Raw genomic sequence first — 11982 nt, forward strand, 5'->3', positions numbered from 1 at the left:
CTTTCAAAACAATTATCTGCAGAATTGGAGCAGCTTGCTGCGTTTAATCAAATTCGATAAGATCTTCGAAGTCACTATTCTAATACCATAGAGGTAACTCTAAGACTAGTAGGTCCCTAAGAAACGTGCTCAACTTTTTGGTACTTCTCTGGTACTATCTTCGGTCCCAAGCTAATCGATGCACCCCTCGAAACATAGGAACATCCACGAACCCCTCATTTTATCTGTCAAACTTGCATAGCGAATCAAAACAAACATAGTATAGTACTAGAATTTTGACTAGAATGGGGTAAGTTTATCGATTTGCTTGGGACCAATAGGCTAGTCAAGTAGTGAGCCAATTTAAAATCGTTAGTTTCCACCGGTTGCTAATACAGACTAATGCAGCGGACACACTTGGATGACAAACTATGAGCATGAGCATTATTTGTATAATCAATTAGGTGCACATCCAGGGTCACACTTGTGTATAGTTGTTGTATAGTGCTCATAATTATCATACAAATAATGCTCATGCTCATAGTAGGTCATACAAGTGTATTCGCGGCATATATTACATGATATAAGCCATAGTCTGTCCGGGGTATAAACCTATCATAACATATGTCGGTAGTGTTTTAGTGACGATGTTTTATAATGAAAAATATCCAATGCGCTATGTCTGTTTGTCTGTGCTTGTCTGTCGATATTAAAAAAAGATTAAGTAAATTAAAGAACGACAATCTTTCCAACTCTATGATTCGTATGTTTGAAAACTGATATTGCATGCTATGGAACGTCAATACAAAAAAAAACTACAAGGAACAGCCCTATGGGGTTGTACCATAGAGGTAACTCTAAGACCAGAAGGTCCCGAAGAAACGTGCTCAACTTTTTGGCGCAGCTCTGGTACTCTCTTCGGTCCCAAGCTAATCGATGTACCCCTCTAAACACAGGAAAATCCACGAACCCCTCTTTTTATCTGTCAAACTTTTATAGCAAATAAATACAAACTCTTGGGAACTCCATAGAAAAAATCCAATGGCAATCTGAGAATACTTTTATGAAATTTGTGAAGAAAAATGATTTTGGAGTACATTTTCTTGGGAACTAGGGGTATGCTAAATAGAGGATAATGCTAAATAGAGGATAACAATTGAATATGAGAATTACTCTAGTAGAACTTCAAAGGAATTCGGAAAAGAATTCCAGAAGAGTGTGCAAAACATATTTGGAGAAGAAATCTAAGGGATTTGTAAGGAGAACTGCACATTAATTCTTAGGAATCTTTCAATGAGAGTAGAATTACAAGGGAAGGAGTGTATAATTAGAAGGGATTTGAAATAGAATTCTGTAATGAATTTAATGAAAGTTCTGAGAAAATTTCCAAAGGGTTTCTTACTCAGAAGAATTTCAAGGTCATTCCGAGAAAAAATTAGAGATAATTCAATCGGACGATAGTTTCAACGTTTTGAGGAATATTTCATTGGAATTCTGAGAAGTATTCCAAAGATATTCCGGTGATATTTTTTAGAGAATTCAAAGAAGCGTTCGAAGCGAATATTGAGGAGAGTTTCAGAAAACGTACGGAATTTCTATAATAATTCCATGCCTTCGGGAGAATAAAAAATGAACGCTGAGGAGAACTCCAACCATCAGGAAAAATCTCCTGAACTGTTCGGAGGTCTTTAGAACTACTTAAAAGTTCCAAAAAATGTCCCTGAAGTTAATCAAAGTGTCTTGAAGGTCTTTTGTTGTTTGAGAAACTTGTTTTTAATTTCTTTGAACTTCTTTGGACTTTCCTAATGTTCCTCAATTTTTCGAACGGTCATAGATCTTCTCTGACTGAACTGTCGTGAGATGACAATGTGACGCAAACCCATTTAGTGAATTATTCAGAAAACAAATACTTCTGCTTAACCTCGCAATGATTGCGAAAATTATCATACTTTTTACGTGACCTGTTGAATATGATTTTAACAAAATTAAAATTGGAAACGTTGATGTTTAAAAAAGTTTTAATTTTTACTGATTATTCGAAACTGTATGGTATACGTCACATTGCCACTTTGCTCCAAAATCAAAATGTGTGCAAGTGTTAAGTGTTTTTGAATATGGTGAAAACCGAAAATTGAACATGCTGGCGACACTTTCTCATCACACGGCAGTTAAGTTTCCAATCTTTTTTTTCTCCAGAATTCTCCAAAAATACAATACCAATACAATATTTCTCTATTTCTCTCCTTTTTTCACTGTTCCATCCTGAAATTCTAGAAATCTCTCTAAAGTTTTTACTGAATTTAATAAAAATTTCTATAATTCCGTGAAGACTGAGCTTTGTGAAGAACACATTTTTTTAACATCTCTGAAGATCTATGAATCTGGGAATTTCTCTGAAAATTTGGGAACTTCTAAAGCTTCCCGCAATTTTTGTGAAATTCATGGTACTTCCTGGAGCTCTAGAACTTTGGGATCTAACGATCTTGAAGTTTTTCTGAAGATGTCTGGTCTTCTGTGAAAGATTTTAAGGTTTTTCTGGAATGTTTTTACATCCTTGAAATTATGAAACTTTTTTTTTAAGTTCCCTCAATTTTTCTGAAATTCAAACGAAATAATTAATATAGATCTAAGTCTTTTAACAAAGTTCTCATATCGATCACCATGTTTCGTGTGAATGGTATGTGTGAACTTGAGACTTGGCCTTCATAATAACCCCTTCTGTTTCGCAAAATAAAATAAGAATAAAAGATTTTCACTGAAGTTTATAGAACTGTCCATAAATTATCTTTTCTAATTCATATTTATTTCAATAGTCTAGACTTTCCTGGTGTTTTAAATTATCTTGACTGCTCTGAATTTCTCAGTACTTTTATAAGTATCCGCAGTTTTACTGAAGTTAATTGAATTTCGTTTGAATTTTCGAAAAGTTTTCGGAACATTCTAGGATTATCCCATGATTCCACAGAAGTTTTTGTAAGTCTCTGCAAGTTTCCTACAATTAATGGGATTGCTCTAAAGCTACCTGATTGTCATTGACGTACTCAGGACTTCGCTGAATGTCATAATTTTTTTAAATATCTCTGGAATTTCTTGAAGATATAGCATTGTTTAAATTAATGAAACAGCTTTGAAGTTCTCTGGTTGGTTGATGTCTGGCATAATGCGTACCACCGGTACTTCGCGTACTTGAAGGTTATAAAATAGGCCCGTCACGTAAGTGAAAGTGGTCCTTAGCCTCTTGCCCAATAACTCCTATCCCTTCCTCCCTGCGGCGTCGACTGGGGTACGAGTAACCTTAGGGAAGATCGGGTAACCAACCCCGGTGGGAATTTTGGTCGTATGCTGACAGGGAAGGGGGAGCTGCATCCTTTTCGGAGGATGTGGCTTACAAAACCCGGGCGTCTGTTCTCCATGTAAGGGCGGCTCAAACAACGTCTGACTGGCATCCAGCGGCTGAATACGTAATGCTTCTCCCCGAAAGCTATACCCAAGATGTCAGTCCCATCATGCGGATAGGAGACCTTAAGCCAACCTTCTATTGTCTCCGAAACCTTCAAATTGTTACAGAAACCTATAGTGAAAGATTACGAACTGATTTTATGGCAAGAACTTTTAGCGCTAAACAACGGACAAGAATTGGAACATGGAATGTACTGACGCTAGCCCAACAGGGTGAACTGGCACAACTCACCAGTGAGGCCCACCGTATGAAGCTAGAAATCCTGGGACTTAGTGAAGTCCGCTGGCCGAACTTTGGAGAACACAAGCTGCATTCGGGACAGGTACTATGAGCGCATTATGGGACGCCATGGTCTCGGAGATATGAGCGAGAACGGCGAGCTGCTTGCAGAGTTTTGTGGCAACAACGACATGGTGATCGGGGGTTCGCTCTTCCCCAACGCCCGGTGCATAAAGTAACATGGGTCTCCCGTGATGGATATACAGCGAACCAAATCGACCACATCTGCATCAGCCAAAAATGGAGACGGAGCCTTCTTGATGTTCGGAATAAACGCAGCGATGACATCGCGTCTGACCATGATCTCCTGGGCGGCGAGATCCACCTACGCATTGCGCGGGTTCAACGGCGGGAGGAGAGACTCAGGCGGCGGTTCAACACACGCCGACTGGAAGACCCAGCAGCGAAGAAATCTTTCTTCGCGTTGGCGGCGAACCAGCCCCAGGCTGAAAGAATCCCTAATAAAGATAAATCAATCAATCAATCTTTCGTCGAAGAACTCGAGGCTCGCGCAGCTAATATTCCGGAAGGTGGCAGCGTAGAAGAACAGTGGACGAGCATCAAGAATGCCTTTATTGAAACAAGCGAGAACAACCTGGGTGAGCTGCGCACTCAGAGAAAGGAAGTTAAGCGCTCCTGTATACAGGACAAGCGAGCGTGGGAGGACTCCCTGGCTGATGAAGGGGAGAAAGCCGCAGTAACTGGCGATATCCGTCTCCTCTATGATGTTTCATGACGCCTGAGTGGGGCAAGGATGAACCCAAGGATGCCTGTGAAAGACGCGACTGGACAGTTGCTCACCGACCCCACTGACCAGTTGAAACGTTGTTTTGAACACTTTGAACAACTTCTCGAAGTTTCAATGGTCAACTAACCATCAACATCTCGACATGATCCGCCAAGGGTGGGGTCAACACTGAAGCGCCATCATTGCAGGAGATAGAAGCAGCCATTCGAAGTATGAAGTCCAACAAAGCCCCGGGGGTCGATCACATATCAGCAGAGATGCTCAAAGCTGACCCCATGCTATCCTCACACATGTTGCATCAACTATTCGTCAATATCTGGGACACCGCGACTTTTCCGGCCGACTGGATGCAGGGCGTCTTGGTAAAAAGGCCCCAAGAAGGGAGATCCAACTGTATGCGACAACTGGCGAGGCATCATGTTACTGTGTATTGTTCTCAAAGTTCTGTGTCAATCGGATACAGGAAAAGATCGACGTGACTCTCTGACGACAGCAGGCAGGACTCCGTGCTGGAAGATCCTGGAGCAGGTTAATGAGTTCTAAGAGTCCCTGTACTTGGTATTCATTGACTGCAAAAAAGATTTCGACCGACTAAACCACGAAAACTTGTGGGGCGCTCTGAGACGCAAGGGAGTCCCTGTTAAGATCGTCAACCTCATCGAAGCGCAGTACGAGGCTTTCTCATGCAGAGTGTTGCACAACGGAGCTTTATCTGACGCGATTCGGGTAATCGCGGGTGTGAGGCAAGGATGTATATTATCACCGCTACTGTTCCTCATCGTAATCGACGAGATCATGGTTGGAGCCGTTGGCCGTGTACCGAACCGTGGGTTGCTGTGGCAGCCTATTACCATGGAGCATCTCAACGACTTCGATTTGGCTGATGATGTTGCGTTATTAGCACAACGGCGCTCTGACATGCAGAGTAAGCTCGACGACCTTGTGGAACGCTCCTCTGAAGCAGGTCTAACCATCAACGTCAACAAGACCAAATCGTTGGATGTCAACACGGAAAACCGTTCCAATTTCACGGTAACTGGGCAGGCAGTGGAGAAAGTCGAAAGCTTCCAATATCTTGGCAGCCAGATAGCGTCGGACGGCGGCACCAAGAGCGACATAGGTGCACGGATTAAGAAGGCGAGGGCTGCTTTTGCCAGTTTGCGAAATGTATGGAGAGCGAATCAGATCAGTCGACGCACCAATATCTAAATTTTTAACTCGAACGTGAAGTCTGTGTTGTTATACGACAGATAAAGTGCGGTACATAATTCGTGCCTGGTGGCTCCACATTTGGATCTCAAATTCCGAGCTTCATCGTTTGTGCCATCAGAAGCCGATAGAGACAGAAATTCGTGAACAGAAGTGGAGGTGGGTCGGCCACACACTACGACGGCGCGGAATCGAAATCTGCAAGCAAGCACTGGACTGGAATCCAGCAGGACATCACAGCAGAGGCAGACTCAGAGGCTCGTGGCGCGGAGCCTAAGGGTTGATGCATATGTTATGTCACACTCTAAGGGGTATAGGAAAAACGTCACGATGGGGGGGCAATGGTAATTTTTTGCTCGATTTAGCGTGACATTAATGCATGGGCCCTAAACAGTGAAATTAAGAACGTTGACAGAAATTTGACTTGAGCACAGGTCAAGGTCAAAGCTAGTAATAGCCCAGGATGGATATCTTTCACAAAAGCCCTTTGCTGACGATTCAAGAATTTCCCTGAATCACTTGAAACTTCTGAATGCTTTCTGCAATTTATTTGAAATTATTTGAACTGTCGTTTGGTTCTCAGCCAAACAAGCCATGCGTTTTTAACTCATAATTGAGTCGAATTCTATTTAAATTGCATAAACTGGGTTTACTTAGTGAATGTGTAATATTTTCCTGGATTTTCCTCAACATTGGGTCGAACATTAGGAAAATCAATTAATATTTTACTCAGCTACCGAGTGCACTAATAATGTCAACAGATATCAATAGAAGCATACAATTTCAATTTGGATAAAGCATAATGGCTTTCAGCGCTAGTTGGTCACCGCTAGTTAGTTACAAAAGAAAACTGCTGAATGACATGGCATGTCAGTGACAGCATCACCCTAAAATGTAGGTTACCGTAATGGTACCTCTGGCTTAGCTTGATTTTGTGCGGTCTAGAAACGCAATCAAATTGGCCACCTGTAATGGAAGTTGTCACTCCTTTCCGTCTTTTGCAAGAGCCAACTGATCGTAAGGATGAAGCACTGCAGCTACAGTGTTGTGCTTGCTGGTTATCTGCTAGAGCTCGTGAAGCTAGTCATGAAGTTAGTTTGCGGTAAACCCACAATAGTATTCCATTCTGATTGCGATTCGCATTTTAATGAACACCTGTCCATCCTTATGATGATGATTAGAATAGACAGTGTGCCTTCGAAACTAGATTTGACAAGCAAATGATTGGTACAATCTTCTGGAAATTGTATCTATTTAGGATCGATAATTGGCACTTGAATATTTTATTACATTTTCGGGATATGTCACCGTTCTAGCATAAATTATTCCACTCTAAAACATATTCAAAGATGTGGATCTGGATGTGACCATCAGACATCAGCAATGACTATCAATTGTCTCGCTATTGACAGCACCAAAAATAAAGCAAAATGTGTCGAATGGTAGAGCACATTTATTTTACCATCCTTATCCACCAGCAAAAAGGATAACATGTGTGCCACAACACTGGATGCTGACAGTGAGTAGTAGTAGCTAGTTCATAGAGCAAACAAAACCCATGATAGTGAGCATCGGAAATGGAAACACATCACGGTTATCGCCATTTGAGACGGGGGTTAAAAATGGGAAAACAGATACGTAGTAATGTTTGGGGCGTTTCTGGCAAAAGGCGACGGTGGTTATGACCTGTAGCTAGTCCTGGTAGATAAAGCACGTAAAATGTAGTTATATTTTTTGTCGTTCATTCAGCGTTTTTTGTCAACAAGTAGCAGCTATTTGTAGGATAAATAGAGTAGCAATGTTTGACGGTGGGGCGATGTGATATATTCCATGAAAGAGTTGATTTCTAAATCAGGGTTCGAAAATTTCCAGCTACGTTATAAAATGTATCCATTGGTTTATAAATTCAGATAAACTGCCAGCAAATATTCTGAATAAACTGATAATTTCATAAAAAATAAACCAAATGTGTAATCCATGCTGGACATTTTCTCAACAGTTTTTGGATATTGGGTATGATGTTTCTCTAAATTTATCATGTCTCAGAAGAAGCTTTAAATTTGTTTTCCTACTAGGGGCTCTAAAAAATATTTCAAACCATGTTATCTCGAAATTTTACCTCCAGATCTGAACAGTTTAAGTCCTAAGATCTTCATTTTTATTTCCCAATCCTGCATATTGTTTTGAAGATCCCAGAGCCTTGGAAATTTTCCATGGTGCAGTGCAATAACTTTCATAAGGTTTGAGGTTCAACACTGATATTTAATTATTTAACTTTCAAAAATTTTTCAGTCTTCGGACTTAATAAAAGTTTTCTTAATTTCAAGCTTGCCGCTTATATAAATCATTTTTCTTGAAGCATTTTTTTTTTTAATTTTGAAAAATATTCGGATAATAAGTTACGAAGGGAGATATTTGAATCTAAATTCTTGCAAAAAATTGTTGGATTTTAGCATCATTGCGACCGCGCTGAATTTGATGGCCTGTGCCTGTGGATGTGGAGTCAAATTTGAATTGTTGCCATCGTTTATTTACATATATAGTGGTCATCTGTGACTTACGAGTTATTCAACATATGAATGAATCAGTAGGTAAGGGGCTGTTCATAAGCAACACTCTAGGGGAGGGTGTCAATGATCCATATAAATAACCAAACATTTGTATGAGCGATTGTCTACGAGAGGGGAGGGAAGGGGTCTGCTACCTATCAAAAATAGTCAGAGCTAAAGAACAGCCCCTAAGTTTTGAGTTTTGATTACTTGTTTAATATGTTCTAAAAACAAATTAATTCAAAATCATATTTCCACCCTATAGCCAACTAAGAGTAATGCTTGAAAGTCAGCACAAAAGAATCGGTTTCTCCTCAGCTCCTTTTGTTCGAGTAACAATCGGCTGGGAAACAGCAGCAAAATGTTTACTTTCTCCAAAATCACGCCCCAACAGCACTATCGTTTTAACAATTCAGTATATTTCATTGACCACTCACCCAGCTGTTGGCCTTGTTGGCTAGGACCGAAAAATACCTCGTACTGCAGATTGGATTTTTATTATTTTATTTCAAAAGTATAACAATAACTTTCTGCTAATTATGTTCCTAATTCAAAAGCTACGCTACATTGAACATTCCTTGTGCTGGGTCCGTGCAAACTGTGCATTGAAAGCGCTGAAGTAACTTCGGCTATTATACCCGGTACAGGCGAATGTACTTGTGTAGACCTCAACCTTCTTAATTTGATTTTATCCATCAGAAGTGTTCGGATAGAAGGAAAGCCGGCAGCTAAATTCTATCCTATTCAACTCGTTACGGGAAGGTGTTCTCCAGGAAAAGCAGAACCATGGACGTGCAAATTGCATGGAATCCTTTTATATGTAGAACTACGTTCGTGTCCGTAGGTTTTCTCCTACAGTATCGTGCTCCGATGTGTGAGTTGAATGTGCACTGAAAGTCCTTTTTCAATGATTCATCTTTTACATTAGCTGCTTAGTCGATTGACGGAATATTTTTCCATACAGTAGTGAAGCAAACTAGCATCGAGTTTAATCTTCACATTTGTATTACTTTTGGAAGGCGACATTAGAGCCAGTGAAAACGGTGATGAGTCATTAGGTCTAATTCCTTTAGGCTAAGTGCTATTAGGCCGAATGCCATCAGGCCGAATGCCATCAGGTCGAATGCCATTAGACAGAATGGGTCACTACACGCAAAACAAATTTCTCTCACATCCAATGGAAGGTTGGATTTATTACATCCTCTGCATATGTTTCACACCACAACAGTAAAGATAGTTCTTGCAATGGACTGCACCGTACAAGCAGGTTTTTCCAGAATGCATATTTTTGAAGAAAAACCTTCACGAGATGATTTTCTAGACGCAATACATTTGGGGAAACAAACGTTGTTATTAAAATTATTCTCACAACCTTACATTTCCAGGTTGGGTGTAGGCCGAATGGACATGAATGGATGACATTTAAATAATTGTTTCCATTTCATCATCTGGTATCTGTACTGTTCCGGGTTAAGAAATTAATGAGTAGCAAAACGAAGACAACTTGATTAGATGTATGTTGGATGTCAACACTTATTGCTTGGATATACTTTGAAAGAACCGCTTATTTTTCAAAGAAAGAAAAATCTTCTATGAAAAATCTTCAACTCGTAATGTTTTCAAAAGAAATCATGTCACCTTAAAAGATCTGCACATATTTGAATGAATGAGAAATCAGCTGTGAAAAATTGTAGGCTAAACATTACTCAGCTTAAATTGTTTTCATATGCAAGGTATCGAATTTGTGTTCCATGTTTTTAAAATTGGAATCTTAACTTTCAACGGATATCTTACAATTAGAATCATGTACTCGATCATTTTTTTCCTTGAAATCAGATCTATAAGGTTTTATTTTCAATACATAGAATGATGAGATAGAGCCAAACGCAGCGGGTTCGATTCCCGGTTCGGTCAAAGAAACCTATCAGGTTGGACATTTTCTAGAGTACCATTTAACTTGTCACACAATATACAAATTCATGCATTGGTTGGCATGGACAGTTCTCAATTAATAACTGTGGAAAGGCACTAAGTTGAGAGCCGACAAAACGCTCACTTCAGATACATAGAAAGCCTAGAATAATAATAATAATAATAATATTAATAATAATAATAATAATGATAATAATAATAATAATAATATACGTTAGGCATAAAGTCATTAGGCATAACATACCTTGCTGCTGTGCAACTCTAGAAACCTGTTTCGAGCATGGTAAACAATACTTAAATTAGGCTGAGCGTTGAATAAAAGAGGATACAAGTTATACAAACATAGTTTATTTAATAAGCACAGTCAGTTGACAGCTAAGCCCCGTGCGTGAAAGACGTGTTTCTTTTATCCGTCTCGTTATCAGGTTACAAGCTAATGAGTTTTCTATCAGATGGGTGCTAAACGTGAGAACACCTTGGTAGTAGACTTTAGGGTGCTGCCGAAGCGACCAGATGCATCTGCCGTACAGAAATTCATGTACGGTGAGTTGAAACTGGACATAGCGGATGCCTTAAACATCCAGTTTCACAATGTTAGAAACTGTGTCTACGTCGAGATGGTAGATGCAGCAACAGCCAAGCGCTACTTTGCATCACACCATCTACAACACACTATGCAGTGCGAGGAAAAAGCTTACAAAATTCCCGTGTTCGTGGAAGACGAAGCCGTTAACGTGAGAATCCATGATCTCCCTCCGAAAACACCTAACACGGTGATTATAGAAAGTATGCGACCATACGGTACTATTCTTTCCATCAGCAGAGAAATGTGGAAGAATTATTTTCCCGGCATCTACAATGGAGTACGTGTAGTACGGATGAAACTCAAACAACTCATCCCTTCCTATCTGACGATCGATGGTGAGACAACATTGATTACATATCGCAATCAAGCAAAAACCTGTAGGTTCTGTGGACAAAAGGCTCATCCCCGACAAAAGTGTAATAGCTCTACATCACGCATTACTGTCAATGACCCTACAGACGCAGGAAAGGTCACAAACGATGAAAACAGCGAACAAACATTACTCGATACCAATCAAACCCAATCTACAATAGGCGAAACCAGCAAAAACACCCAGCACCAACACTCCGATGGAAACAATAGCGCACAAGAATCGACGGATAGTGAATCGGATGAATTTCTAACCGTCACCAACAAACGAAGGCTGTCAACGAAACAAAAACACAACAATGCGAAACGATATGTTACGAACCAGGGTTGCCAGAATGATGAATCAGCAGGAAATGAAAATTCGATGAAAGAAAAAGAAGACGAATTGTCAGTTCCGGACTCACCAGTCAAGACGAGGAGCAAAAATAAGCAGCTAGGAAGAAAGTGAAAAAAAAAATGACTTTGAATTAACTGTATTTTCATATATTATTTTTCAGAGACGAACCAGCCTACGGCTGAAAGTCTCTTTAATAAAGAAAAAAAAAAAAAAAAAATAAATAAATAAGCACAGTTTGGAATCAAGTATTTATCATATCATAAGTGACGTAGCTACTTATTTACTTAGATCCAAGATTAGTAGCGATAGCGGTTAAGTAATCTGGCAATAAAAACTCAGCATAGTTTTGAACTATATCTTGAATTTAATCGCGTCTAGAAATAAAAATCACATATTTGTTGTAATACATTCTTATACACATATTGCAATTGTCAAAGAAGAAAAGGTCTTCCTGAAAGAACAGCTCATGAAATAAAGAATGGTAAATTCTGTGATTTTTAATTCAATAACAAAAAAAAAAACAGCTGAGGTTGA

General features: G+C 39.6%; 1 protein-coding gene across 1 annotated transcript; it reads left to right on the plus strand.

The window, feature by feature from the left end:
* The first annotated feature begins 10541 nt into the window (after positions 1–10541).
* Positions 10542–11559, plus strand: LOC135701778 (uncharacterized). Its single transcript, XM_065222713.1, has one exon. It carries the CDS (start codon positions 10609–10611, stop codon positions 11557–11559), a length of 951 nt encoding a protein of 316 aa, XP_065078785.1. The 5' UTR covers positions 10542–10608.
* The last annotated feature ends 423 nt before the right edge of the window (positions 11560–11982 follow it).

The sequence above is a fragment of the Ochlerotatus camptorhynchus genome, unplaced genomic scaffold, assembly GCF_037179485.1.
Source record: "Ochlerotatus camptorhynchus isolate MF236.1 unplaced genomic scaffold, CSIRO-AGI_Acam_v1.1 ptg000176l, whole genome shotgun sequence".
Classification (NCBI taxonomy): Eukaryota; Metazoa; Arthropoda; class Insecta; order Diptera; family Culicidae; genus Ochlerotatus; species Ochlerotatus camptorhynchus.

Bases quoted from the DNA above. Each gene is read 5' to 3' on its own strand.
- LOC135701778 (XM_065222713.1), top strand. From the start codon at position 10,609: ATGGGTGCTAAACGTGAGAACACCTTGGTAGTAGACTTTAGGGTGCTG.